The 24,452-nt window shown below is 46.3% G+C and overlaps 2 protein-coding genes across 2 annotated transcripts; one reads left to right on the top strand and one right to left on the bottom strand.

Moving 5' to 3' along the window:
• Positions 1-225: 225 nt before the first annotated feature.
• Positions 226-14,463, bottom strand: LOC310799277 (uncharacterized protein). The gene is made up of 5 exons (XM_083661871.1): positions 14,264-14,463; positions 12,404-12,793; positions 3,508-3,794; positions 1,084-1,208; positions 226-882 (listed from the first exon to the last, which is right to left on the bottom strand). The coding sequence occupies exons 1-5, from the start codon at positions 14,373-14,375 to the stop codon at positions 675-677; spliced, it is 1,122 nt and encodes a 373-aa protein (XP_083517997.1). The 5' UTR covers positions 14,376-14,463; the 3' UTR covers positions 226-674.
• Positions 14,464-16,620: 2,157 nt separating this feature from the next.
• On the top strand, positions 16,621-23,522 carry LOC310799223 (ADP-ribosylation factor 4-like). Its single transcript, XM_083661796.1, has 6 exons — positions 16,621-16,763; positions 17,471-17,551; positions 18,837-18,946; positions 19,994-20,065; positions 21,220-21,342; positions 21,666-23,522. Exons 1-6 carry the CDS (start codon positions 16,697-16,699, stop codon positions 21,750-21,752), a joined length of 540 nt encoding a protein of 179 aa, XP_083517922.1. The 5' UTR covers positions 16,621-16,696; the 3' UTR covers positions 21,753-23,522.
• Positions 23,523-24,452: the final 930 nt, after the last annotated feature.

Raw genomic sequence — 24,452 nt, 5'->3', positions numbered from 1 at the left:
GTGGTGTGACAAAGTCAAAAGTCAAAAAGACTTTTGCTATCCAGGGTTTTAACAAGCACTCAAATTAACCAAAAATAATGATACTGATATTAAGGTCAAACTAATTCAGCAATATTCTACATTACAAAATAACTAAATAAATACCAGATAAAAACAAACTTCCCAGGAACAAGTCCATAGAGGGAGACTGCACTCCAACCAATCAAGATGACCAAACTTTCAAAAAGACATGATTTATTTGCAACAGGAACAACGGGTTTAGCAGATGCGTCATCAGGTTCATTGTGTTGCAGTGTTTGCTAATACAATATGCTGACAGGTAATAAGCTAGCTTTCAAATTAAGCAATAAGCCCGAAGAAGCCATGGTTTACAATGATTTTACAACAGCTAAGAGGTGTCCACAGCACGCCGCATCGTGGACACTATAAAACATGGAAATATAAAACTGCAGATGTCAGTTAGCGGAAAATAGGCAGCGGTATGATTTTATTGCTACTGACATTAGTTTGTCCACGTGTGTAAACATAATCACATACTTTTATCAAATCAAATCTAAATGTCTACAAGACAATTTATTTGCCTGTAATTGTTGATTTCTATTTATTGATTTTTATTTTGTATCAATGAAGAATATGAGAAAAACAAGTTTAAATCTCTCTCTCTCTCTGTTTCTCTAAAGTGGTTCCCTCTTCCTCTCTTTCCTTTCCCCCTTATTGACAAACAACTTCTTCTTCCTCTTCTCTCCCATTGGTCCATGTTCCCCGTCCCCTCTTCTGGATGGTCGATTCAACAGCCATTCAAAAGTGTCCTCCAACAGTGGGTTTCCTTTGACAGAATAGCTGATCCGGGACCAGGAGAGGACAGAGCCATCGTATGTATAACTGGAGGAACACACACACACACACACACACACACACACACCCCGATGGAATGAAAGATGCTGGCTTTAAGTGAAATTAACAACTAAACTAAACAAACACGCACACCCCTCCCCACACACACACACGCACGCACGCACACGCACACACACACACACACACACACACAGACACACACACAGACACACGCATGCACGGTCATACCTGTAGCCGTTCATGTAGGTGATGACCTCTGTGTAGCGGAGAGGGTAGTCCCATACCTGGACGTCAGTCACCTGACCATCAAAACCTTGGATGTAAAGTACAGGTACACGTCCTGTAAATACATACTACACGCACGCACACGCACACGCACACGCACGCACACACACACACACACACATGCACACACACACGCATGAACACACACACAAGAGATTTGATTTGCTGGTTGAAGGTGACGACACACTCCACCTACATGACCTGCAGCTCAATCCAACAAGTTCAAGGTTGTTGAAAGGCATTCTGGGAAACGTAGGAAATCACTAGAAGTAGAGATGGCAGGTTGAGGGAAAGTGGGTAAATGACGACACTTCATGACCAAATAACTCCCGAATGTGTTGAAAACATTCAACACACTATAACTCCTATAGCTCCGTTTGTGAAGCCAATGTAGGAGTAACTTAAACCTGCATTATTTCAAATGGCCTGCAGGGGGCGACACCGCTGGCTGCAAATCGACTGATGCGATCTAACCCTGAAAACACACCGCAAGCATCTCCTGCACGTAAGCTGCGCGGCGTGACCTTGTGCGCAGCCTGTTTTCAATAGGACACCATGTTAACAGATCTGTCAGTCCACACCGAATTGCGCGCAGCTCCGCGGACGCTCAGGGTGCACAGGATAGCCTCGATTTCTATTTTTGTGCGCGGACCCTCTGCGCCCGTCAGCGACTCTGTCAAGCTGACCAGATCAGATCAGGGCAGACAGGAACTCCGAAATCGGACATTCGTCAAATAAAACCAATTTCAAAGTAAAATAATGTTTATTTACGTTGTTGATTGCCCCTTTGGAAGTGTGAAAAGAGAGAGAGAGGGGGAGCGGCTTCTAGGGGCTCATTGCCTGCGGAGCAACAAGTAGAGAGCTAGTACTCGCCTTCTCTCTACAACAGCACGCACTGGGAAAACGGGAGGAGAACAGACTTAAATATGATGCAATTGCATTTTATAACGCGGAAGGTAGCCATTAACAGTTATCCCAAACATATTACTTTATATATTTATGTCGTTATTTACTACCCATGATAACGAAGACAATAGATCTGGGGCAAAATATATAGCGGACGAGCAGAGCGGGCAGAGAAAGAGAAGTGAGCTGCGCTCTCTGTGTGGACTCTTTAAAGCGTCTGGCATACTCTTCGCACACACACTGGAGGCGGGGCTCCGCGGAGGGCGCGCGCGCTCTGCGCGGGCCAAAACAGAACATAGTCAGTGCGCAGCTCGCTCCGAAACGCCAGGGGGCGGTACGAACAAAATCTCGCGGAGAAGCGTTGAAGGAGGAAGCAAGGTGCCTGTGCCTGTGGTAGTCTATCAGCGGAGATCTGCTGTGATTGAGTCCTCACCGTCCTCATCGTCGTAAAGTCGCCTTCGAAGCATGACGTTCGATTATAACGAACTAGTTGTGTGGCTTAGCCTTCCCTAATGTTGAGGGTCGTTTTTTAGAATTTAATGCATAGAATTGGGAACGTTACATTCAATTTCATTCAGACTGTCTGGCACTCAATCGCCGCCATTTCCCCCTGGAGTCTTCCCTCAAAAGCGTCCATGTTGACAATGTGCTAAAACCCGACGCGCTGATAGAAAAATCTCCATGGACGCGTCGCGCCGCGCTCAGGCCTCGCCCCCCGACACACCCCGTGCGATGACGTCAAAATCGCCGCGCGCCCTATGCGCTTGGCTGGGCGCGAAGACTATGCCAAAGGCTTAAGTGCCTTCTGCGCGGAGGTGCCGGTGTGTCCCCAGGGTAATAGAGAGCAATGAGTCCGGAAGTATACTTTCGGGTTCTTGAGAGGAAAAGTCTATGGGATTTAACATGGGGGTTTCACTTAAATGCAGAAAATAAGGTCTGTGGTTAACAAAAGTTTATGGGAACGCAAATATGGGTTCAGCATGATAATCTTCACAAACATGAATAACTTTTATGACTTTTGGAACTTTTTTTTTTACACGATTTTTATAAAACACTTCAAAAGGCATAAAAGTTATTCACGTTTGTTAAGAGTATCTTGCTGAACCCAAATTCGCGTTCCCATAAACTTTTGTTAACCACAGACCTTATTTTATGCATTTCAGTGAAATCCCCATTCTAAAACCCCATAGACTTTTCCACTGAAGAACCAAATGGCGGTGATTTCTGGATAAAGCCTACAAAAATATGTCATCCCTGACGTACTCTATTGATGATGATATGAAGGACATTTTAATTAAAATCCTCATCTTTTCATCCTATTCTTTTGATCTGACTTTGTGTTTGATACATTGTCTTGTATTGCATGTATTTTATTTGTTTGTTTTCAAATGTGAAACACTTTGACTGTAAGTCTACAAAAATGCTCAACAAGTAAAGTTGACTTTGTTCCTCTGTCCTCACCTGCACGGGCATCTTCTTCCTGACAAAGGTGTTGCCGCCGCTGAACACCTGGGCCACGCCCTTCCTGCTATCCACGGTGACGCAGACTCTGGTCCAGAAGTCCGCTCTGACATTCGAGAACGTCCTGTAGGACTTGAAGTCCATGCTATTGTCGTGTTCAAATAACAGGGAGTACCCACGATCAGGGCACCCATATACCGTCATGGTGGAGGAGCTGTCGGAACTGAGGGTGAAGATTTGTTGGCAGTCCGTTGCCTCGGCAACGTAACGCAGACACACAGACACACCTGCAGGGGTCAAAGTTCACAGAGCTCAGTGTTGATTAATCGATTGAATTGATTTATATTTATGTACAGTTCTTCAGACAGAAGATTAAGCTGGATCACACTCCAGTTCATGCTGATCGATATTCGTACAACAGCACAACATTGTGTCTAATATTGCTTTAATATAATCATTATTACCATCAAGTAATGGTAATTTGATATGACAGATTGATTTCCTTTCCCAATGTCAGTTTCATCACGCCGAGCCGTGTGCGAGCGCGCCCGAGAAGGACCTACTCGTGGGGCCGCAGCGGGCCAGACCGGGCTTGACCCGCCCACCCAGCAGGCAGCAGTGACCTCTCACCAACCACAGCCAATCCGTGATGACCCCCCCCTTCTCCCCCTCAAACAGCTGTGTTGTGTTGGCGACCTCCCCCCTTCTCCCCCTCAAACAGCTGTGTTGCGTTGGCGACCCCCCCCCCCTTCTCCCCCTCAAACAGCTGTGTTGCCAGCATAGCAATGCAAAACTCTCATGTCTCGGAGTGGAGTTTTTAAAAACTAGGCATCTCGCTAGGCATGCACGCTCGATTCCTAGGCGGGCACGTACATACTGTAGGCTACACTAAGCTCAAACTTAATCAAACCGCCAGTGACTAATTGAAACACTAGCTATAGTCAAGGAGGCCGGTTGCACAAAGCACCTTAAGCTAAGATTTTCCTTAGAGTCAGAGTTAAGGTGTCCATAAAATAGAATCGGCTGCACAAAACACCCTTAAATCTTCTCCATAAGGTTAAACATGTTAAGGAAAACACAAGCACAAGATTTAAGGGTGTGGCCCTGGTCTCAGGCGAGCTGTGCAAGAACCAAAATGGCAAACTAGAGGCATCAAAACGGGAGTCCACAATGCATGGCTGACATCACACACACACACACACACACACACACACACACACACACACACACACACACACACACACACACACGTGACATCTCTCTTCTATACTCTATGACTGAGTGGCTCGCTGTTCGCTTATGCCGGAGATATACATGCTGTTGTTAATATTGTTATAATGTTAATATTGAACATATTGAGTGTCCAAATTATACAGAATCCGAGAATGTACTTTCTTGGGGTCCCAGCAACACTCTCACCAAGTGTGAAGTTGATCGGGTGAACGGTTTTCCAGATATGCGAAGGACACTCAGACAGACAGACAGACAGACAGAGAGACAGACGCACGCACGCACACACACACACACACACACACACACACACACACACACACACACACACACACCCACACACACACACAGAGATTCCTCACTTTATAGCTAGATGCCTGTCACACGCACAATCGCTCAGCCAATAACAGCCCGTAATAATAATACTTTGCAACAAGATGTTTAGCGCACTACTGTTTCTGTTTATGTTTCGGGGTGATTGAACTTGCCCCGGTCCTCAAACGGGGAACTCTCACTCCCCCCTAGAATTTCCGTCCACTTGGTGCGAGACCTTCCCGTTTATAACCGCTAGCCACATCAGTAAACGTTAGGGTTGTGCTACAACCCAGGTTTTACGAGTGAGAACGAGAGCTCTCACTAGTGCCTTAAACGCTGCAACGCAGCCCTATGAAAGACTGTTATTTTGCTCCAAAATTACTTTTCATTAAAACCTGACCACCCACCCGTAGGTGGCGTGGTACCCCCTGGGACTGACACGGATCCACGTGACGTCACGTCCTGCCAGTCCAGGGAATAATCACTCTAATTTCTTCCAGCCCGCTGAGATCCGACGCACCCCGTGACGCATCGACACAGCAAGGCTGGGTAGTGAGAGCTCTCGTTCTCACTCGTAAAACCTGGGTTGTAGCACAACCCTAACGTTTTACTTCGTTTCGAACTCAAGCTCTCACTAGTGCCTCCATTCAACCGACCTTGCTGCCGGGAGCACCCCACAGGGCGACTCGAAAGGCACCGGTGAACCACGGCCATATGGCAACGTTTATGCCTAACCGTCTGACATATTAGAGTGGCAACGATACTACTTTCTTGCCACCGACAGCACCGCGTGCGCGAACTGCGCACCGGACACGTCGAGACTGTAGTACCTGACAAAAGTGTGATGAGAGGACCATGAGGCCGCGGCACACATGTCCTCCACCGACACACCGCGCAACAACGCAGAGGATGTCGCAACACCTCGCATAGAAAGCGCCTTGATACCCTCCTGGGGAACCTTGCCCACGGCAGAGTATGCCAACGCGATCGCCTCCACTATCCAGTGTGATAAGCGATCCTTGGAAAGGGGTCCGCACTGGGCCCTTTGCCCAAAGCAAACCAACAGCTGATCTGTAATGCATAAAGAACGCGTCCTGGCCACATAGGCCGAGAGCGCCCTTACGGGGCACAGCATGAGCAAACGTCTCTCCTCGCCCGTCTCTAACTGAACGGCGGGGGACAGAATGCTGATAAGTCTATGACCATAGACCTAAAGCTGACATTAATAATCTTAGGTTGGTAAGCCGGGTTAGGTCGCAACGTAACCCTGCGCCCATCATTACCACACAAGCCTGCTGCACCGAGAGGGCAATCAGGTCACCAACTCTCTTTCCTGACGACAAGGCCAGCAGCAGCGCGGTCTTTAAAGACAGACCCTTAAATCGGCGGAGTCCAAGGGCTCAAACGGATGACCCGTTAGCCCGTCCAGCACCGTAACCAGGTCCGATTTGGGGAAAAAACGCACCGCGACGGCGGGCGCAGTTTACGCGCCCCCTTCATGAGGCGCAAGACTAAAGGGTACGCCCCACGGGGCTCCCTTCAATTCCCCTATGGCAAGCAGAATCGCGGCTACGTACACCTTAAACGACTGCGGGGACTGACCCGCGTCAAGCAGGCTCTGAAGGAAACAGAGAACTGGTCGCACACTGCAGTTCACTGGATCCACGCCCTTACTTGCTGCATAGTGCATCCCACATTATCAGGCAAGCCCTGGGCTAGCAACTGGTCCGGTTCAGGAGCCAGACCGCTAGCTTCCACCTGCCTGGGGAGGGGTGGAACACCTCCCCCTCCGCCTGGGATAGGAGATCGGCCCGTACCGGCAATGCCCAGGGCGGATCTTGCGCCAGGGAGACCAGGTCCGCAAACCATGTCTGCCTGTGCCAAACAGACTAAAACGAGCCGGAGGCGCTGTTCCCTCACCCTGTCCCACACCTGACGGATCAGGGGGGGTCGGCGGAAACGCATAGAGCCCCTCCCTTGGCCACGCGTGCGCTTTTAGCGCGTCATGACCTAACCGGGGCTGTCCTCCTGGATCGAGAACCACAGTGGGCAGTGTGTCGCGCGCCGCGATGCGAGAGATCGACGCAGGCGCGACCAACCCTGGCCCAAACCTGTTCCATCACCCGAGGGTGGAGGCACCACTCCGTATAACGGGGATTGCCTCGAGACAGCAGGCCGGTCGTAACTCCGCCGTCCCGGCAGATAGACCGCTGACACTGAAAGGAGACGGGGAAACACCCACAGGTGAATCCCCGCTATGGTTCAGCGCCCCCGACCGCACACCGCCCTGTTTGTTCAGGTGGGCGATCGCTGCCCTATTGTCCGAGCGAATCAGCACATGGTGCCCATGTGTGAGCCGCTGGAAGTGTTACCTCCGCAGGCCGGGGGGACTGCGGAGGCAACGTTCTCTTTCGAGTCTGGCCGCACGCGGACTTGTCCGGCAGTGCGGTCCCCAAGAGAGCTCCCAACCAACAATGGGCCCACGGCGCCATTGATGGTGGGCTTGTCCTGAGGCAGAGCCCGGCGAATCGCCTTCAGCTCTAGCACGTTTATGTGGCGAAGCTCCTGAGCCTCCCACCGGCCGTTCGCCGAAAATTGCCCGCAAATCGCACCCCCTCCCCAGAGGGAGGCGTCTGTGCGAATTACCATCCTGAGCGGGACAGGGGACCCACCGAGTACCTCTCGAGAGGTAACGGGGGTCCGCCCATATAGCCAGCGCCTGCCAGGCCTGACCTGTCAGAGGAACCCTGCGATGACGGTCCCCGGCCGAGTCCAGGCGAAGCCTGAGAACCATATTTGGACCACGAGAGCATGTGTAGCCTCCCTAGCGGGAGCACATGCAGTGCTGAGGCCATCAGGCCCAACATTACTGTGCACTGATGCACTGACACCGAGGGCACAGACCTAACGTCCTTGGCTTGCTGTCCGAACCGTGCGCGCCTGTCGCTCTGGCGAAAGGCTCGCAGGAAGTATAGCTCGAGCCCCAGGAAGGTCGCCGCCTGCGCTGGGACGAGGCAACTCTTCTGCCAGTTCACCAAAAACCCTAAGGTTTGCCGGTGATCGGTCACCACCTTGGTATGTTCCGCGGCACAGACCCTCGAGTCGGCCGCTAAGAGAACGTCGTTGAGATATAGGAAGGCGCGGAGGGGAGCCACGGCTACCTCCACGCACACCGTGAGGGTTCGCGGGCTCAAAGACATGCCGAATGGCAAGCCACAGAACTCGTAAGCCTTCCCCCGGAAGGAGAACCTCAGGTATTTCCTGTGTCTCCTGACCATGTGGACATGGAAGACCGCACCTTCCAGATCCCTGGAAGTAAGAAATCCCCCTGTCTCAACTTGAACAGGCGGGGAAGAGAGCATTCGGGATGGGACTTCCTCAGCGTCTTGTTGAGACGCCGAATGTCCAATTTTGGACGCATGGAGCCGTCCATGGCCTCCTCCTCCACGGCCAGATCGGGGGTCCCGTCGAACGTGGGTGGGCAAACTGTAGCGCGTATCCCCTCTGGAGGGTGCGCCGTAATGGGGACGGGGGAACATAGATGCTCCCAGGCATCGAGCCTGTTGGACAAGATGGTCTCTTGTGGCCAACGGAGCGGAACCCGTTCCACCACTCGGATCATACTCTCTCCCTCAATGTCCCCATAGGAGACAGTGAACGGTCATCAAAAGCAGAGAGCATATGAACTGAATCAAGTCTCTCTGCCCGCTTCGCGCTCAGAAAAGAGTATCACCGTCTCATCATCGTGGATAGCGAGACTGAACATTTTAGAAACACATTTCTCAAATTAGAAACTATAGAAATGATCCCTGAAATATAGTCATGAGCATATTGCTGGGCACCGGGACCTTTCGATCCGGTGCCCTGATGGGGGGCGGGACGTGAGAGGCTATGCCCCCCCGCCGCATGGACAGTTCCGTAGAAGCTGTGCATGCTGGGGGAGAACTTCTTACGCAAGCTCCGCCTACTGACGCGCTGTTGTATCGAAGTAACCCCCCCCCCCCCCCTGCCGTGCGCCTTTCGCAGGCTGGGGGGACTGCGGAGGTAACGTTCTCTCTCGAGACGCACGTGGACTTGTCCGACAGTGCGGCCCCCCAGGTGAGCTCCCGACCAGCAATGAGCCGTTGGTGCCATTGATGGTGGGCTGTCCTAGGAGCCTCTAGCCGAGGCCAGGCCGTAGCCATGGACCAAGGCGAGCCTTGATGCTGGGTATGAGACCCTGGGCGAGCTCCCGACCGAACTCGGGCCTTGGGCACCGAGGACGGTGGGTCTAAAGCTACAAGCCGCAGGCTGGAACTAAGCCCAGCCTTGGTGAGCCAACCGGTGGGCTTGACCTGGGCGCTGCCAACCGAGGCCAGGCCGTGGCCATGGACCAAGGTGCGCTGTGCCCCCAGCCAGGCTACCTGCACTTGCAGGGGGCGCCCCAACAAGGGAGTGCGACCCATGGAGAGCTCCCAACCACCCCGGGCCTTGGGCACCAAGGGCGGTGGGCTTGTCCTTAGAGCTACAAGCCAAAGGCTGGCACTGAGCCCAGACCTTGGCGAGCTGTAAGCCCTGCTGGACGCGTAGCGCCAGCAAGGAGCAGTATGTCTATTGTAGCGGAGGTATCTCGCGCCCAATGTACTTAGCACACAGGGACTAACTGCACGGGTGCACGCCAGCTATCTGCAAAATGCTATCGTTCTGTGCTAAACAGTACTAAATATTGCTATCTGCACCTATGCAAGGCAAGCTAGCTTTAACACTTCTTTGAGAGCGGACCTTGGTCAGCTCTAAAGAGCTTAGCTGCGGACAAAACCGAAGGTTCAAGGCGCCTGTGCAGCGTGCTCGTGCCCAAGGCCGAACACGCACTTAACGTGCCGATTCATACTCGGCCAAGTAGTTTTACACACGGCCCATCCCCTCCCTGACCTTCCCTGCTCAGTAGCAAGAGGAAGCAGGAAGCTAACCACTAATAGCAAGCTCCCGCAGGGCGCACCCTAATAGCGGGAGTAATGCTTAAGCAAGCTAGCAAGAAGCACAGGCTAGACAGTAAGCAACCCGGAGGCTAGCGAACGTGCGCGTGCAATGGTAACGTAAGCGGCAATAGCCCATCCCGAAGGGGGGGCACCAATACCCACAACCTGTTAACCCGAGAGAACAGACGTGGAAGCCACTAGCTAAGCTAGCATAGCACTGAGAGACAAGCGTGCGCTAACACAAGCCTGCGCACAGGCCGGTGCAGCGCGTCTCTACCCTGAGTAACACGGGGAAGCAAGCGTGACCGCAAGCAAAGGCCAGCGGCCCGCGAAGCTAGTCAATCTCAGAAGAAACTCCTCAGCGGGAGTTGCAATCTAGTAGATGCTAATTGCACGAGGCAAGCAACACTTAGCAGACAAGCAAGCTGGCTAAGATGGCGTAAGTACTGAGAGAAGCGGCCCACACAAGGTGCGGGGCGAGCTCACCTAGCTAGCGAATCGCCCAGCTAAAATCTCAGACGCCAGTAAAGCTACACTACTTATGTAAGTCCCAGCAACGCCTGTGCGGCGTGCTCCTGCCCGCATGCACACATCAAATTAATTGTGCCGGTCGTAACCGGTAGCCTCACAGCTAATACAGCACCTAGCTGTTCCCCCCTCTCTCTGCTAACAGGAAAACGGGGTTACACATCGCTAGATACTGGCTGCACGGGAGCAAGCTAGCTAACTAGCTATTTCACTGAAGAGCATGGCTACTAGCTACTACTCTCGCTTAAGGCGCGCACTACACAGAGGTAGCTGGCGCGAAGTACTTAGCACACAGACACTAACTGCACGTGTGCACGTTAGCTATCTGCCACAAAAACCGGGTGCGTTACCCTGTCTGGGGACGCAGCCAGATATGGAGTGCTACAAGGTAGTCCAAGCTAGCTGCACTGAGCAAACTAGCTAACTATCTAACGCGCGCGCTCTACAGCCGGCGTTCCTAAAGTACCTAGCAACAGAAACAACCGCACGGATGCAGCTAGCTATCTGTGACAACTGTGCTATTTAGCCTGTTGTTCTAGTGCTAACGGTACAAGCTATTCTGCATGTATGCAAACCTAGCTAGAGTTATGAGTGCAGACCTGAGTCATGCGCTCAAGCCTAACAACGTTACCCCGTTTCCGGGGAAACGTTTCACATCAACTGCACGGCGGCAGCTACAGTAACAACAGTTAACTAAGGAAGATACTCTTAGCTTTTTAGATGACTTGTTCCGACGCCGCAGGGTGAAGGGTACAGGGTCGGTTCTCCGAAGCCTGCTTTATCCCGTCCACGCGACCCTCTTGAGGTGGGCAAGTCAGCCGGAACGAGCCTAGTATCTAAAGCTATATAATATAACTCCTCGTTAACCGCGGAGCTTTCACAAAACACGTCTTCACAGCGGGTGGAAGAAAGCGGAAGTGATTATTCCCTGGACTGGCAGGACGTGACGTAGTCACGTGGATCCGTGTCAGTCCCAGGGGGTACCACGCCACCTACGGGTGGGTGGTCAGGTTTTAATGAAAAGTAATTTTGGAGCAAAATAACAGTCTTCCATAGGGCTGCGTTGCAGCGTTTAAGGCACTAGTGAGAGCTTGAGTTCGAAACGAAGTAAAACACCGTTTTACAAGCTATGCCGGGCAAACTTGAGCGGAGAACACGGTGGGGGAAATGACATTAGCAAACATGCCAAACACAAACAAGGTGTGGAAGCACAGAGGAGAACTGCTAAGATCACATTCCTCATGTGAGGTGTGTCGGAGGCTGAGCACGTCAGCAGTAAGGCAAATGACCATGCTAGTCGCCAAGAACATTTCTTTTTCATTTTTGTGACGTACATTTTAGATGCTGACTTTTGATCACATCTTTTGTACATTTAGCATGTTTATTTCATTTAATTATAGTTATTATTAGTTATGTGAGCTATGAATTCAAGACTAATTTAAAAGTAATTGACTTTACATCCCTGTATTTATTCTATTCATTTGTGGTGTAGGGTTATATGGGGGAGGGGGGGCATTGAGGGTTAGCCTAGGTAAACCCTAGCCTGGGTGAACCCAGCCTCCACGTGACCTGCTCTCAGACCTGTTCTCAGTCACTGTAAACCCAGCCCCCACGTGACCTGCTCTCTCAGTTCCCAGTCACTAGTGTAGTGACTGAGAACAGGTCTGAGAGCAGGTCACGTGGAGGCTGGGTTCAACCAGGCTAATTGAGGGTAGGCCAAACACCAATACCCCAGAAAACTCCCTCTTTTTCACTGCCCAATGTTGACAGGTATGAACATGGCAGCAGATTTGTAAATTAAAATAAAAAAAAATCTTTTTTCAGATTCCAGCACACTGTGTTTCATGGTTTGTGAACATTCTCACCTCTAGAGATGGGTGGGGTGGGGTAGGGAGTTGTGGTGGGGGGGCGGGGTTTCCTGGTGGTGGTGGGGGGGCGGGGTTTCCTGGTGGTGGTGGGGGGGCGGGGTTTCCTGGTGGTGGTGGGGGGGCGGGGTTTCCTGGTGATGGGGGTGGGGTAGGGAGTGGTGGAGGCGGGTCTGCTGGTGGGGAAGGAGGAGTAATTAGCGGTTGGACTCATGGTGGGGGAGGTGGAGTAAGGAGCGGTTGAACTCCTGGTGGCGGAGGAGTAAGGAGAGGAGGACCAGGAGTAAGAGGAGGGAGAGGGTGACGGGTTGAAGGACGGAGAGTAGAGGGAGACTCCATTGTAAGGAGACAGAGTGAACATCTTCCCCCTTAAATCCTGTGCCGGATAGACTGGAGAGAGAGATAGACAGACAGACAGAGACAGATGTTACTCTATAGCACACATCGGCAAAATACGTGATGGAATTGCAAAAAAAAAACAGTGCACCTGAACGCAACATGCAAGATACCTGCTGAATAAGTGTCCAAATGTTCATGTCATTGTGGCCAATACTCCACTTCCGTTATAGCATTTCAGTCTGGAATATGGAATATCTTTCAATCATCTTTATGACTAAAAGGCTAGACATAATCTCATGTCTAAGAAATGACTGTTCTACATTGAAGTAGAAATTTTAATAATTAACTCGGTTTTGGATTTATTTAGCTTCAAGAGTGCATTTTTGTTCTTGTGTGACCCTCAACACAGGCTTTGAGAATCCTGGGCCACTTACTGATACTTGCTTAAATTAACCCACTCATATTCTGGTTTATTTCAAGAAAAATATTTCGGCTAGTGGAAATTCTAATTGGCTGGTAACTTTAAAATCTAGCAGCCATATTGGCAGGTGGTCAAAAAAGTTAATTTCAAGCCCTGCAGGGAGAGCAGGTGGTGACATAGGAGTGAGTGAGAAAAGGATCAAATATTGGTGGTTAAGACTGAATAATGACATCACAACTGTTCATTTAAAATGAGTTATTCCTCTAAACCTGGCTTCAAATGCCCTAAATGTTTCGCGCTGGCGGCCTGGCGCCGTTCGGCCTGGCGCCGTTCGGCCCACAGCAAAATCTGGTAGCGAGGATTTTTTGTGTGGTCCTCTCTATCATCAAAGTTGCCCATCCATGGGTTACAGCATGACAATATTTGTTCGGCCCACGGCAACAATCTGGGTTTCTCATGTGGCCCCCCATGAAAAATAGTTGCCCACCCCTGCTCTATACCATGTTACTATATATCTATTATACTATATATCTATACCCATGTTACTCTATACCTGAATGTTGTTGCTATTTACTGTTTTTATTGTACTTGTATTGTGCATCATGATTATTGATTAATGATTAATGATTTGTATCCTGTTATATTTGTATATTGTTATATTATTTGTACTAACTTTCTGTATTGCTTTGGCAATACCAGCTTGTAACTTGTCATGCCAATAAAGATCATTTGAATTTGACAGAGAGAGAGAGAGAGAGAGAGAGAGAGGGACACACACACACACACACACACACACACACACACACACAGAGAACCATGGAAAAAAGGGAAGCTGCACATTATATTTCATGGTAGTCAACTGCTACATTTTATTTTGATACTACAATTTTTGTATCTTTGTTACTTTGTTATATCCGACCTCAAGTGTACATCATGCTAAGCTCATTGAATTCAATTTGTCTGAAGTGAAAGAGAGGCAGAAGATTTAATAATTACATGTTAAACAATTTATGTCATTTGATTATGTTTCATCGAGGCCTGCTGCCTTCACTCTGTGTGTGTGTGTGTGTGTGTGTGTGTGTGTGTGTGTGTGTGTTTACCTGTTGTCCTTGGCCATGGAGATTTAGTAGATTTGGGTTTGCCAACCACTGCTGACATCATCATCATCATCATCATCATCACCACCGTGGAAATGAAAAGCAGTATCTTCATCTTTACCGCAGAAAAATGTTCTCTCTCTCTTTCTCTTTGTCTCTCTGTCCTCAGAGGATGAAGAACTCTGTTCCTGTGAGTGTGTGTGGGTGGGTGCATGTGTGTTTATTTAGCTGCTTTCATTTCCTGGTTCAGACATAGGCAGCAGCTTTAAGTTTCGTTTCTACAACTAGGGGACACTCCTCCCTCTCTCTCTCTCTCTCTCTCTCTCTCTCTCTCTCTCTCTCTCTCTCTCCCTCTCTCTCATCTCTCTCTCCCCTCTGTTTCCTATCTCTCTCCCCTCTTGAGGCAGGCCCTACTGGCTCTCTCCCCCTCTCTCTGTCTCTCTCTAATCTTTAATATATAGCCTATATATGTATGTGTGTGTATGTGTGTGTGTGTATATATATACTGTATATATATATATATATATATATATACCTGCATAACCGGCTCTGCACTGCTCCGCTGCCTGTTGCTCAGGCTGCTCCGCTGTTCCTCTGCCTGTTGCTCCGGCTGCTCCCCCGGCTGTGTGTCTCCTCCATTCCCCAAAGTCTCAGTGCACTATCTGGCTAAGTGCTCAGGCGAACGGCACGTCCAACAGAGTCTCACCTGCCCGCCGCCTGCACGTCTCTCTTCTCCCGCTGTCCTCCAGTCCCCGACAGCCTCTCATCATTCCCTGGCTAGGTGTCCAAACGCGCCGCATAACCAGCAAGCTCCAAACGCTCCGCATAACCAGCAAGCGTCCCCAGTACCGTTGCTCCGCGTACCTGGTCTGTCCCCCGGGACCGCTGCGACATCGCGTCACTAGGTGCCCAGGTTCCCCACATGTCCAACACAGTCTCTTTTGCGGCTCCTCCGGCCGTTCTCCACGCTGTGTTACCTCTGTGCTCAGCAAGTCCACACGCTGCATCACTTCCCGCAGTGTCCTCATCAGCTCCTCTGCCCAGGCAGGCATAGCTTCCAATAGCCGTCTGACTTCTTTCAACAAACGGCCTTCCATACCCGCAAGCACCGAGCTGATCCCCGTCATCAGCTCCTCTTTCCTCCCGTTCAGCGACGGCCATTCTCCGTCGCGCACCATCGCACGTGGTGCTCCTAGCAGCTAGCACCCCAGGTAGCTAACCTACTACCGCTAGGTCGCTCGAGCCCAAAAGCCGTCAATTCCAACTTTCTCGCCATTCCTTCCACTTTGCTCTTTCCCCTCTCGGCCGACGCAGAGGCGATACGTTTCACTTCTTGACACCAATGTAACGTTTCACGTATTCGTTCAGGAACCGGAGACTTATAGTTGGTACAGGCTTTTATTCTTGGCTCACACTCATAGCTCCTAGCGGTAGCTACGCTGCTAGCTATCCACACATCTTCCCAGCTCTCTCACATATACAGACTGGCATCTCCACGAGACAGGAAGTGCCACTTACACACCGTTCCCCCCAGGAACAACCCCACACATCAGTTCCTAGCTACACACCGAGACACCCCATTACATGTCAAAACCCCGGGTCGCTACAATACATTATGGCCAACCATTAATTATGATTTTATTAGGTTTTTATTATATTTTGTTATTCAACATCGTTAAAAAATAATAATAATCAGATTTTATATATATTTTATTTTTATTTTATTAATTTATTAATTCATTTTTGGCGGCCGGAGTGGGCGTGTTTGTGTGTGTGTAGTAGTAGGCTATATTTGTTTGTTTTTACGTTAATTATTGTTAAATTGTAATTTTTTTATTTTGCTATATTACATTTAGCCTATGTCTCACTGACACGTTGAATCTAGACTATTAGTTCTACCTGTTATATCCTTATTTATTCATTATGATGGCCAATGCTTTCTGTTTTTGTCTCAGTCTGGTGGATGGGTTCCCAGATTGTAATGTCACATGTTGTGAGTGCTGATTTCTTCAATAAATGGACAATACAGTTTTATCTTCAAACTATAGGCTAAACCTTTATTGACATGCCCCGAGACTTATAAAAGACGCGTGCGGCATAATAACCCCGCAACGTCGGTTTTATTTTGAAAATCCTGACCGGAAGTTTTGTTTTCCCGTGTGTTGCAGGCACTGACGACGACTGTGCTGCCAGCGTGTACCGAGCTGACAGAGAGAGGATGACAGACAGAGAGGGGAGGGGAGGAGGGAGGAGAGGAGAGAGGCTATAAAATCACCTGCTGCAACCCTTCAGAATACAGAGGTTTACCAGGCTACTCAGGGACATTTTTTCAATAAATTCAACACAAAAATACCAAAAAGAAGAAGAAGAGGAAGAAGAAGAAGAAGAAGAAGAAGAAGAAGAAGAAAGCACAGGTACTACCTACTGGAGGTCATCATGGGCGTCATCATCTCACAAATCTTCTCTCGATTCACCACAAAGAAGCCGGCCAGGATTTTAATGGGTGAGTGGTGCCTTTTCCAATATTAGTATTAGTAGTATTATTAGTAGCCTAGTAGTAGTAGTAGTATTGTTGTTGTTGTTGTTGTTGTTGTTGTTGTTGTTGTTGTTGTTGTTGTTGTTGTTGTTGTTGTTGTTGTTGTTGTTGTGTTGTTGCCTGTTGTCTGAAGCCAGGCTAATGATAATTATTTATTATTTTTATTATTGTTATTATTATCATTAGTAGTAGTAGTAGTAGTAGTAGTAGCTAGTAGTAGTAGTCGTAGTAGTAGTAGTAGTAGTAGTAGTAGTAGTAGTAGTAGTAGTAGTCGTAGTAGTCGTAGTAGTCGTAGTAGTCGTAGTAGTAGTAGCAGCAGCAGCAGCCTACTAGAAGTATAAAGATATTGTGACAATATTTTAGGGATGTTTTCACAAAATATCTAGGCTACACAATGTGATTTTTGATAAATAATAATATAACAGCTAGAACACTGGTAAATTCGGAAAATTAATGACATCAATTTACTGTAATGCAGCCTTTAACACCAGGAAAAGACATGCACGAAAATTTGTCTATAATTAGAATTGCAGTCAATTATTCTATCATGATGTGTGTTATCATAGTAAATATCATATCATCCAAAAATAATTATACTAACATAGGTAGTAGTAAGTTAGTCATGGTTTTTGAGTAGTTTTTCCCTTTAATCTGAGTGTGCCTCTGCTGTCTAGTGGGTTTGGATGCAGCAGGGAAAACCACACTGCTATACAAACTGAAGCTGGGAGAAGTCGTCACCACCATACCTACAATCGGTAAGTTCAGTGATGGGGAAAAGGCCTCAAATCCTTTAAGGAAAAATACTTAAATTGAAGCATATAAACCTGTCAGAAGTAGTAGTATTTGAATATTGTTGGTCTGCTGCATAAGTGGGGTTTAAACTCTAATGTAGTGCCTATCTTGACCAACAAGTACTGTAGGGCAGGCTAACCACTCGGCTGGCTGCGGGAGATTTTTTTTTTTTTGCACACACTTCAATTTTCACTTTCAGGTGAGGTTCCCATTTAATGAATGTTTCTGTTTACTTATTTAGATAACATTGTTAAACTGAGTCTATTGCAAAAAAATAAAAAAAATACTGTATGATGGCTTTCTGATGTGGTTGTTGAGCGTGCAAGCATGAGACCTCCCCTTCACCCAGGCCTGATCACTTCACTTCACCTACACTGCCACCCAGTGGTGAACTTGGTATAGGCTCCAAATTAAACCAATGTAAATACACAGACATGATCAATGGCTCCTACACTAACAATGCAACATATGTGATGATCTGATCGCATGTTTTGATGTAAAACCTTATTCTGCAAAGTAACTTGTAACTCCAGCCGGCAGATCAAATGTAGGGGAGGGAAAAGTAGGAAGTCTTACAGGATGGAAAATACAAGAAGTGCCACAACCTCAAAATAGTAGGCAAAGTTGAGTCAATGTACTTAATTACATTCCACCTCTGGCTAAAGTACACAGTACACTGCATGCTGTATTTAACTTGTAGCTAAAGTACACAGTACACTGCATGCTGTATTTAACTTGTAGCCTATCTGAGAGAAAGATGGACTCTACAGTGTTGATGTTTTCTCATCTCTATGTATGATATAATATCACAGTACAGGATTTCAGAATCAGAATCAGAAAGACTTTAATGATCCCCGGGGGGGAAATTGGGACATGTTACAGCAGCTCGCACTCAGAACACACATAGCATAAAACAGTAGTAAAAAGCAATAAAGTAAGCAAAAATGAAGTAGAGTAAGTATAGTAAAGTATAATAAAGTAGAATGTACATTACGTGTCAAATTGCAGTTATTGCACACTGGATTTATATTAAGTCAGCTTGCCCATTACATGTCAATGTTTCAGACCGTTACCTCTCACTGCCATCTGGGGCTGAAAGTCCATGTTGTATCTGTTTTTATTAATGCAAACAATTCATCCTCATAGAGCAAATAAGACATAATATGGTCTGTGTGTCTGTGTCTGTCTGTGTGTCTGTGTCTGTGTCTGTCTGTGTGTCTGTCTATGTGTCTATGTGTCTGTCTGTAGGTTTTAATGTAGAGACTGTGGAGTTTAAGAACATCAGTTTTACAGTGTGGGATGTGGGAGGTCAGACAATAATCAGACAGCTGTGGAGACACTACTACACAAACACACAGGTAGGTACTACCTCTACTACTACTACTACTACTTCTACTACTACTGCTACTACACCACTATACTCCTGCTAAGGCTATGACGCCTACGACTAAAGGCCCAATTATAGGCCTACTCTACGTTAAAGACGGAGACGGACAGAGCCTTCCGTCCGTACTCTGCTTTCATTTCGTGCGTATTTCTGTCCGTCCTCTGATAGCTTACGGATACGCATGAAATGGAGCAGAACCACACACACACTCACACATTTGACTCTATACTGCCCACTGGTGGATGCATTGCTTAACATGATACCAAGGTGAAAGACGCATGGAAGTATGTGGGCAGTGACGATTACACCGTTTGAATATTTATTTTCGTATGAAAATGGAGTATAATTGGGCCTTTAGATGGCAGAAAACGCATATCACATGACCATTCACGTAAACAGGGAATGCACGGGCGTGCGTGACAGCAACCTGGGTGTTCATTGTGTTTATATGAATTTTAATTATTTTATTTTACACGGTCTGGGGGAAAACGCTATATATATATATATATATATATATATATATATATATATATATATATATATATATATATATATATATATATATATATACACATACATACATACACACACACACACGGGTCTACTCTCTCTGTCTCTCTCACACTCTCTGTCTCTCTCACTCTTTCTGTCTGACTGTCTGTCTCTCTCACTCTCTGTCTCACTCGTCTCGCTCACTCTGTCTGTGTCTCTCTGTCTATCTCACTCTGTCTGTCTGTCTATCTCACTCTGTCTCTCTCACTCTGGCTGTCTGTCTCTCTCACTCAGTCACTCACTCACTGTGTGTGTGTGTGTGTGTGTGTGTGTGTGTGTGTGTGTGTGTGTGTGTGTGTGTGTGTGTGTGTGTGTGTGTGTGTGTGTGTGTGTGTGTGTGTGTGTGTGTGTGTGTGTGTGTGTGTGTCTCTCTCTCTCTCTCTCTCTCTCTCTCATTCTGTCTGTTTGCCTGCCTGCCTCTCTGTCTTTCTGTTGCTCTCACTCTGTCTGTCTGTCTTACCTGCAGGGAGTGATATTTGTGTTGGACAGTAACGACCCTGTGAGGATGAAAGAAGCTTCTGACGAGCTGCACATGATGGTATTTAGCTTTCCTCTTCATCACATCCATACATCTTCCTCTTCATCACATCCATACATCTTCCTCTTCATCACATCTATACATCTTCATCACATCCATACATCTTCTTTTAACTTTACTTTTTTCGTCTGACATTCAACTGCGTTATGTGGTTTGAAGTAATCAAACTATTAATCCTGCCTCTTCTTTTTTAACTTCAGGTATGGAGCTAAAGTATTAATTAGGCTATTACTTATCTGTTGAATTTGCATATTGCTGATATTTGTTCGGGTTCCTGTAGGCTAGTTAGCATAGCATTTGGACAGCGTCACTATCCACTATGAAACAAAACCTCTTAATTGTATCCATGAAATGTCCCTATTTTCTCATAAACATTACCTATCCGTTAAAATAAAATAGCTTCAATAAAGTGAGGTTAGTATCATGGGTTTATAAGGGATTCATTCACGTGTTGGTTCTAGATTCTGCATGTCTTTTGTGCAGGTTTACAGGTTATTAAGTGGAGATTAATGGAAAAGTTCCTGTGTCTCCCTGAAATTGTCATTAAATGAGAAAGTAGATGAATTGGTGTTTAAAGAGGTTTTGATGGGATCTCCCCAATGAATAAGCCCCGTAATTATTTTGAAGGGGATTTTGCATGAATTCATGGGTGAATTAATAATGAATGAAAATGTAGGGTTATTTTTAAGGGATTGTTGGTTCATAGAGAAGACTCATACAAATCCTCTGAATGTCACAACAGCTAGGGTTTGTTTTTGTAGGCCTTTGCCCATATATGGTGCCAATGTTCACCCAGTTTACGTTTGACCATTTTCATAAAAACGTAAATAAAAAGAAGTACTACTACTCACCCCCCACCACAGACATTTTATTCTTATCATCATTCTTAGGATAAGTTCAGGTTTAGGGCTTCCCATAGACAATCAATGTAGTATTATTGAGTATCAATTCTATAATAAATATGTAATCAATCAATCAATCAATCAATCAATCAATCAATCAATCAATCAATCAATCAATCAATCAATCAAATGCATCACCCTAATTCCCACATCCACATTTGAGGTCTGTTCATCTGCATTGATCTTGTCTTGAAGATGTGATATTTCTGACAGCACATGAAGGCACCACTCTTGTTTTTGTGTTTCTGCTAGTTGGAGGAGGATGAGCTGAGGGGCGTGGCTTTGCTGGTATTGGCCAATAAACAGGATTTGCCCAGAGCCATGTCTGTCAGTGACATCACAGAAGCCTTGGGACTATCAAGACTCTCAAATCCGGTTGGTAACCTCCCCATCTGGTTTCTGTAAATCAAAATAATCTGTCGCTGACAGCTTGTGTCGGCTCTGGATGTTAAAACTTTAAATGCACCTGGTGTTTAAATCACAATACTGGATTTTTTTAAGGCAGTAGCTGTTCAGAGTGAAACTGAGAAAAATGCCATTATGGCATTACATTACATTACATTACTAAAATAAAGCTGCCTGCAGCCCTAGTTCTGTCCCACAGTTCTGTATCAAACACACATACGGACCTGATTCTAAATGTTTGTATGGACGGTGAGTCATATGGACTCTTTTTGTCTCTCTGTCTGTCTGTCCAGTGGTTTGTCCAGGCGTCCTGCGCTCTGAGCGGAACAGGTCTGGTCGAGGGGATGGACTGGCTGTCCAACCAAGTCTTCAAACAGTAGAAGGAGACACGCAACTCTAATGTACAGCCATTTATTTATCATCTTCACATGGACTTTACACTGAGTGTCTACATCATCAGGGGCGGCTGCATGTCTCCATGAACGGGAGGACCTCCCATTTCTACAACTCGGAAGTGTTTATGTGTTTAACTCGCTGGAATGCCCACATCCATAGTCTATTTTATTTCCATAATCATCCATAAACAAACTAGTGCAGACATCAAGTTTGAACATGTGAACACGTCTCACGTCATAGGAACTTTGTGTCATATTTCTGCTTTCTTGAAGCACAATATAAATGTAAATTTATAAACAATTAATAAACAATATTTATTACAATGTAAATAGCAGCAGGTTGCTGAATGGTAGAGAGTGAAACAAAGTGAACAGAAACACAGCAGCAGGCCAAGGCTGAAGGCTCCTGCCACACTGAGCTCCCTTCACTTTGCCTGGCTTATGGAAAATATAATTTGAGACTTTATTACTCACCTGTAGGGCGGTCTGGAAGATGTAACATGTATATAATCCTCAAACAACTGTTGCATTTATGCGCCAGGGAAGTGAAGTTAATTCACACACAAAATGACGATCACAGCAAGACTCCATCTAACAAACAAAACAGCATGGAAATCTTGTATCTCCATCAAAGCTATTTTTCACAAGGGAGACAAAACATTCTCATTTTAACATAGTGTAATAACAACGTTAATAACCAGTAATACATCTTTCGCAACAACAAAAAAAAGAGATGCATTTGGAGATACAAGGATTCCACCTGACAGCGGCAAAAAGTAAAACATGACAGTTGATTGTTGTTGGTTGTGAAACAGTCCAACCTGCCTACCATGCTGACGATGGTCTCGCTACGGTGGTGTTGTCATGACAACGATGAACGATCGAGGCCAGCACCAGACCCGAAATCACACGTAGACGCTTTTTAATTGTTGCTTTTGATCCATCAAGTCATTGTGACGTTCGTTCCCATGCATGTGACTTGAATGCAGCATAAGTCTGAGACAACAGAGATGTGAACCGTTTGGACTATCAGCAAATGTGCCTATATGCTTTTGGAAGCATAGTAGCTCTGTTATGCTAAGAAGCTATCCAGGAGCAGCCTACCTCCCCAAAGCCTTTATCAGCTAACGTTACGAAGCATTGCCGCTACAGGATAGCTACGATAGCTTCCGGCTTTGGTTGCGCAATGAATGACACACTTTCTTTCTGTAAATCGTTTGTTCTTTCTGCCAGGAGATCGTATAGTGCCTGGTGGCAGAGAGAATTACGTAGTGAAAGCGATGCAAAAAAGAAAAGAAAATTGTCTGCAGTCTTTAAATTCTGTTTTCTGAATTTGTATGGAATGATTGAATTTATTGAAGTTGAAACTGATGATAGAAATCAAACTCATGATGCTCTTACTGGGTTTTTATCCTATTAAAGCCATATTGCACTGAAATACATCGATATTAATCAAGATAGTAAATCGATACTGGAATCCTGATTTGACTTACTGTTGTGTTTAGACTTGAGAGTTGACCTTAATGACATGTACTTGACTTAGTAATGTACATTTAGACTTGTGCCTCAAGACTTTTTCCCAGCAAGTTTGACTGGCAACTCTCTTGTCACGAGTCGGCTTCTCTATTGCTGCCTACAGGAATTGTATTGTTCATCTAATGATTATTTAGGCTACAGGAGGAGTAATAATTTATTTGTATTTACAATGTCAGTTTGGGATCTTTGTACCGTTAAATTAATTCTATAAATATTATAAATCTAAATACTTGGAAGTATTTACCAACCTTTTGTATTTCTGGGACTTGTTCATGATAATTATAACATTTTATTTAAATAAAGTTTCTTTTAAGACCAACAAATGTTCCAGTCATATTGATTGATGATGCTTGAGTAACAGACAGTAAGGGACATTTTTTCTCTCTTCCCCAACATTAATATTATTCAGAAGGTAATGGATTAGGAACATAATGGTAGAGACACTGAGCCCCTTGTCTGTCTCTGTCTGTCTGTCTGTCTGTCTGTCTGTCTGTCTGTCTGTCTGTCTGTCTGTCTGTCTGTCTGTCTGTCTGTCTGTCTGTCTGTCTGTCTGTCTGTCTGTCCGTCTGTCTGTCCGTCTGTCGGTCTGACAGCTGCAGAGCCATGAATGCAAAACCAAACCACTAGGTGGTAGCATTATCATGTTATAAAGTCATACTGTAGCCTTCCAATGGGAGAATTAATGCAGTTTAGAATTGTAACAACATTTGCAATCTGCATAGACTTATGTCACAATCTCTTGTTGTTGTTGGAGCATTTTGTGGCTACAAATAAATGTCCCCCCAGGCCTGCCTTTCTCCTATATACCAGTACATTTCCTAAAACAAAGACTAAACATTTTCTGTATTTATCTTTTGAATAGGAATGCAAAAATAAATGTGTAAAATGACAAGTTCTTCCCAATTTCATTGTAAAGGAATATCCCCAGGGGCCTCACGAGGGCCCTAACAACAAGAACAACACAACATTGTGTCTGTATAGAAAATAATATTGCTAATAGTGTGTATGAATATTTCAAATATAAACATACATATAATTACAAATAGATAGATAAGGTGGAAAAGAAAATTAAATACATAAGATAAAGACAAAAAAACAAAAAAGGGGGCAGTTAAAGTCATCTATGAAAGATGAAGGGAAAAAAGTCAG

Source organism: Poromitra crassiceps, assembly GCF_964638095.1.
Source record: "Poromitra crassiceps genome assembly, chromosome: 27".
Taxonomy (NCBI): Eukaryota; Metazoa; Chordata; class Actinopteri; order Beryciformes; family Melamphaidae; genus Poromitra; species Poromitra crassiceps.
Note: the sequence above shows the minus strand (reverse complement) of the source record. Positions and strands in the feature narration are given on the sequence as shown.

Bases quoted from the DNA above. Each gene is read 5' to 3' on its own strand.
- LOC310799277 (XM_083661871.1), bottom strand. From the start codon at position 14,375: ATGAAGATACTGCTTTTCATTTCCACGGTGGTGATGATGATGATGATG. The intron at 3,795-12,403 runs GTGAGAATGTTC...TGACCCCTGCAG, and splicing joins CACCCCACCCATCTCTAGAG to GTGTGTCTGTGTGTCTGCGT. The intron at 1,209-3,507 runs GTGAGGACAGAG...GCGTGCGTGTAG, and splicing joins GGAAGAAGATGCCCGTGCAG to TATGTATTTACAGGACGTGT.
- LOC310799223 (XM_083661796.1), top strand. From the start codon at position 16,697: ATGGGCGTCATCATCTCACAAATCTTCTCTCGATTCACCACAAAGAAG. The intron at 16,764-17,470 runs GTGAGTGGTGCC...TCTGCTGTCTAG, and splicing joins GCCGGCCAGGATTTTAATGG to TGGGTTTGGATGCAGCAGGG. The intron at 18,947-19,993 runs GTAGGTACTACC...TCTTACCTGCAG, and splicing joins ACTACTACACAAACACACAG to GGAGTGATATTTGTGTTGGA.